At 37.2% G+C, this 5,853-nt stretch overlaps 1 protein-coding gene across 1 annotated transcript; it reads left to right on the top strand.

The window, feature by feature from the left end:
- Positions 1-1,331: 1,331 nt before the first annotated feature.
- On the top strand, positions 1,332-3,305 carry LOC113693604 (uncharacterized). The gene is made up of 3 exons (XM_027212150.2): positions 1,332-1,750; positions 1,950-2,039; positions 2,862-3,305. The coding sequence occupies exons 1-3, from the start codon at positions 1,413-1,415 to the stop codon at positions 2,917-2,919; spliced, it is 486 nt and encodes a 161-aa protein (XP_027067951.1). The 5' UTR covers positions 1,332-1,412; the 3' UTR covers positions 2,920-3,305.
- Positions 3,306-5,853: the final 2,548 nt, after the last annotated feature.

The raw sequence follows: 5,853 nt of genomic DNA, 5'->3' as shown, positions 1-5,853 counted from the left end.
TGGATGTGCTCAAAGATTCAAGTACGTACACAGTCCTGAAGCACAATAAAAAAATTTTAATCGGAGTAAGATTTGGACATACATCATAGCTGGTGAAAACTACTTAGTGATTGGAGTCTCTGAAATCAAAAGGATTAGGAATAATTGGAAAATGTTAAAAGTAGAAGAAATATTGATTTGTTCAAATTCTACATTGAGTACCGAACAACATAATATTAAGATGTTTTCTTAAACAAAGATTATTTACGAAGTATTCATCCTAGTCACAAACCTACTCTACTACTAAATCCAATTAGAACTTAATCTGTACTAGCAAGAAGTTTTTCCGTTTTATGACATTGCCTTCTGCCCACGTAGCAGTAGTTATCTAATATATCTAATTCTTAATTTACTTCTAATTGTATTATCATCAAAAAGGTCAAGGGTATGTAATTTGAGAAGTACAGATGCATACATAAATTTTGTTAATTATCCTCTATTGCCTAAAATTTGCTAATGGATTTAAGTTGCAGTGCATCCTTTCCTCTGTGATGTCGCATTCGTGCTATCAGCATCTACGCGGTGCAAACCACGTCTACATGGCTGCAGACCAGGTCTCAAATGACAGTAAATATATAAAGAATTGAAAAAAAAAAAATTCTTACGCTCGTCTTCCAGAAAATCGTGAAAGTAGAAAACATTGGGATATAGGGAATTGGAATGAATTGAAAACTTCTACGTTTATCCTTTTAGTTCACACACACACACACACACACATATATATATATATATTATATTTTCAGGCATATATTTCCTGTCATCTTCCATACGTTCTGCATGCACATGATGCAAGTATGGTGACGCTAATTGATGATGCTATGTATAGAAATTTTGTTTTGGTTATGACGAGATTCAGCTGCTCCTTGCAGTGCCCGTGCAAAGCTTTTCCTCTTATACGTCCCCCACACAAACACACAAGCATGTTTGCCTTTCTCTGCACTCCAAAGTTACCCGGTGAAAATAAAAGTCAAGTCCTGTTAAGCCAAGTATATTGCTAATGGCTTTACTAGCATGTCCAAAATTCAAAGTCTAGCCAAAGCACTCACCCACACACACACACACACCCACACATGCACACACACACATTACTACCACTACGTACCATCTAAATTTTTTTTCTGACGGTCAATTCAGGTTCGACTGGTTGGTTAGCAAAGGCAATGAAATTGCTGATGGTTTTCCTAGCAATTTTAAAATTGCTAAACACGGAACAGCGTGATTGGGGTTTTCTTTCAGGTTTAAAAACCCAAGAAAACCAGCTTCAATCAAATTAAGTCTAGCTCATCAGTAGCGATAATCAGGAGGAAACCTGGCTCAAAATCTCGCCGGCCCTTGAATATTTGTCCCGATTTCCCACCTTAAAAATTGGAAAAATGAGCCCTCAAAAGACATTACTTGCTTGTATAACAGGCCAGCGTGTCTCTCTAGAAGCACCCAAATCTGGCGCGGATCTGGAGGGAGGGTTAGCTAGGGCTTCCCGATATTACTCTCCATATCAGGGAATCGATGTACTGGAGGTTGATCGAGACGGGCTTCAAGGTGTTGGAGGCCGTTTAGGAATTTCTGGTCCATCATTCAAGATCAAGGTGGATGGCAAACCAACAGAATTAAAGGTCGAGTTATATAAGCTTATCAACTACCATCTCATTATTGTGAAAGTGGAGGGTCAAAAAATAATGCTGCATGGCATTCAGGAGGGTAGAGAACCGCGGTGAGTTCGTTTATGCTGGCTATATATGCTTTCGAAATACCACTAGTCCATAACTAGTACACAAAATCATATATAATATGACTATATATAGCTTAGTTCCTTTTCATTTTCAGTTGTTAATTTTGTACTTTTAATTTAAGAAAATGATGACAAAATTCTTAGCAATGGCGGCTTTGGTTTGGTATTTGATTTCTTGAAGGAATCGTAACGGCCTGGATTTTGAAAAAATAAGAGACCATGTTGCTAATGGCGGTTGCTATGATTGGAAGATATCGGGGACTATATCTCGGTGAGCATTGACTAAATCTCTTCTTTGGCTTTCTCCTTTGGAAAATAGATTGAAAGTACAATTATTTATCCTCCCACAGCGTCTAATTAAGAACTTCATAGTTGGTACTTGTTCCTAGTGTACAATGTGCGAGAATGATAAAGCGCAGGGTAATATCTTCACAAATAACTTAAATTTACAGAAATCCACTTTTTCAAATAAATAATGCATAATATCAAATATATATTTAATGACAATCAAATTCGAAATCCCGGGATGTTTATACATTTTAGTATGACGAACCACTATGATAAGTGCGTAAAATATCATACATTTTACGTTCACTTCTAATGTAACAAACATGAAATTTGGGTCCATATCTAATAGCCGGTTGGATTTAAATATAGAAATATCTAATAGCCGGTTGATCGGTAAAATATTAAAATTTTGGATAATATTATGTGCGATGTCAGCTATTATATGTGTGTTCGTGTGTATGTGTGTGTATATAGACACACACGTGTTCCTGAATTGGAAGTCTAACAACGATTTTGAGGCCATGGACTGTTGAAGTAAAAAATCCATGTTTGACAATCGATGGCCATAGTTTAATACTACATACAAACTAAGTGAGTGAAACATTTGATCCATGCATAGTCTATCTTCTGCAGACAACATACGTAATCCTTTTGACTTAAAAGACGGAAACTTAATTGGGCGAGACGAATTTGACTTGAGCTATGATTTGTTATTGAGTCCCGGCAGGCGTTAGTCAACCCTAACGGTAAACGAACGTCATACTTTTTTGAAGTATCTGATTCACTTGTATATTATCTCCAACAGTCCACGCCCGAAGCTTCCTCATTCCTCTAGTTCAGACCGGAAGAGGCGCGGGAAATGAAGGGCCAAAATCTCTGTGAAGTTCCCTGCAGTCGTTTCTGGATGGATAAAAGAATGGTGGCGCAGAATCTTTGGCAAAAGTGGGCTAGTAAATTGTAGCAGTCATTTTATACATGTTTTTTTTTTTTTTCATATTTCTAGTTTAACGATGTATTTCTAGTTTAAGGAGGTCGTATGTGTTATGAACCTCACAAGTGATGTGGTGTTTATGTTTTGGAATGCTTAAATTGTAATGATTTTGTGGTTTCATACCCACAACTTTAATTTTTGAGAAGTACTCAATCGGATGTGTATTAAAAGGAGAGGGGAAGTAAGAAGCATAGGAATGACTAGGATTGTAAGAATCAAAACTACTGAATGAAAAGCGAAAAGCACAAGAGTTTTGAAATGTGATTAACGTCACCTTTATATTAGCCTTTTGGTGGCTAGCTAGATAAAGCATCATCAAGTGTCCAAATGAAATTAATTTCCATCCTTTCATTCCCGCAATATTTGATTTCTTGTCCAAATTTGAGTGATTTTCTACTAAATGGTTCAACTAACATTATTAATTTCTAGTACGTATCTTCTTGAATCTATTATTAAGTTTGTAATAAAAGTGGCTTGCTGTTTTTGACTCGTGGTTTAAGTGTTGCTTCCTTTGCTCATAAGATAAAAAAGAAGAACTGAAAATATTAGGCCAAAAATATCAATTGGCATTATCTTTATCTTCAAATTATAGTGATGATGGGTTTGTTTGAGGACTTCTCCTTTCCCACTTCTGCTTCTCTTCTCAAAACCTGGAATTCGTGATTCTATGTATTAATTTCTTTCACACCAAACCACTTTTCCATTTATAATAAATTCATAGTAAAATATCTCATCTAAGACTCGGTCTCTTTCTTATATCATTTTATTTTGTTTTATACTAATTTTTGGGAATCAGACTTGGTCTCCACTCTCTAATAAATAATGCAGCCCTCTAAAAAAATAATGCATTTTTTAAAAATTTTTATAAAAATATACTGTGATAATTTAATATTTATGAAATAATAAAAGTAATTTAAAAATATATTTGTAAAAAATATAAAAATTTTTCTTCAAAAAAATAACAATCCAAACATGACAATTTAAAAAAAAAAAAAAAAAAAAGGAGGGTGACTGCCCTCCCGAGAAAGGGCGGTACATTGTGGGTAAGTAGCTAAAAATGGCCGCGATAGACCAAGAGCAAAAAGAGCCACAACCATGTCAGAAACGTGTGGCATGTGTGGGGACCAAAGGAGAGAGAACCATGTGGTGCACCCCACCCTGAAGCCGTAAAAAGATCAAATGTGGACAAATCGAAGCGCACAAATAATAGCATAACCAAGACAAGAGGGTTACAGAGTCCGAAAAGGATTAAACAGGACAAAATCAACCGTAAGTGTAAGCCTTACCCCGCTTTACGTAGTTTAGGATAGGATAGGATTCATGAACAGCATCCGCCAGAATATTGTACCTTTTAACTTGATTGTGATTTATGTCATCAAGTCATTGTGTATACTTTGTCACATGCAGAAGTACTGGTGAAGTGGAGTGACATAAAGATTTTTTGCTTCTTAAGAACAAATCATTGATTGAATCATTAGCCATGGAAGGAGGAAAAGGAGGAGGATGCTATTCTGTCCCTGATGGGCTTTCAACTCTCTTCATTCCCTTCTGTCTCGCAATCGTCTGCTACCGAGGCAGGGCCAAGTGCAGATTCAAGATCCGAAGAGAAAAAGAGAATGGAGAGAGGAGAGAAGGAAATTCGACAATTATTGAAGGACATTTTCCCGCTTGCAAATTACTACTTAGTCTTCCAAGGTGTCATTTTCACATCCATCTTTGGTAATCCCTCACCCCTCAAATGCCAATACCGTTGGCTCCCCGTTTCCCTCTCTTTGATTGCGGCCTTACTTAATCTATCAATTTTGATACATATGACTCGGAAGTATGATCGATTAACCTACGAAAGAGAACAGGATGTTGTTGGAGTCGGCAGTCGACCGGTGCCACCTTTTCTGAAAGAGAGATACGAAAGGGGACGAATTATTTCTATGATTTGCTTGGCTATGTTCGTTCTATTTCAAGTCATTTTGCTGTTTGGTTCGTGGAAGATTCAGTTAGGTCTGGTCCCAGGAAATTAACGAACGGGAATAATAGAGTTCTTGGCAACTCAATAATAACAATAACAGAACAAATAAATCAAATAGAGAGACACGGAATTTACGTGGTTCGGTCCAAATGGCCTACGTCCACGGGCGAAGGAGGTAGCAGATTTACTATAATAGAAAGAGAGTACAAAACCTTAGGAAATAATTCCCAGGCCCAAAAGACACCTAAACTGAAAACACAAAAGAGCCTAGGTAGCACTAAATGCTTAATGGTCAAAAGGCCCATGACTTGCTCTTTTGGTTTGATACCAAGCCAAAACCCCTCTTAAACTGGGGCGTGGGCCCCCTAAAAACTCTCTTGGATTGGTGCACATGACACTTGGGCTGGTGTCCTTAGCACAATTAAACTCACTTAAGTGCACTATATTTATAACTATCGCAAGAAGGGCTTTCTTTGTTAAACTCCCGATGTATGATACAAAGACATACTCAACAAATCTTCACTTTGGCGTGTATCCAACATCGGCAAATAATAGACGAATAGCAAACAAGCTCCATCTTCTCCATAAAAGTCTCAGGGGATCTCAACGAACCACAAAAGTCCCAACAAACCACAACGAGCCACCAACGAATCAGAATGCAAAAGGCTCAACAGGTTCCAATGGGTTAAGTCTCACAAAAGGTTCAACAGATCCCAACGGGCTAAAAATCACGAACATAGTAATCTTACTCCACCTTAATCTCAAAACCCTTAACAAGTTCCAACGGATCAAATAGCTCTTCTTCAAAACCCAACCGAACTCCAACGAAATTTTTTTCTT

This window comes from Coffea arabica, chromosome 6c (genome assembly GCF_036785885.1).
Source record: "Coffea arabica cultivar ET-39 chromosome 6c, Coffea Arabica ET-39 HiFi, whole genome shotgun sequence".
Taxonomy (NCBI): Eukaryota; Viridiplantae; Streptophyta; class Magnoliopsida; order Gentianales; family Rubiaceae; genus Coffea; species Coffea arabica.
The sequence above is the reverse complement of the archived record's forward strand: the minus strand, read 5'-3'. Positions and strand labels throughout refer to the sequence as shown.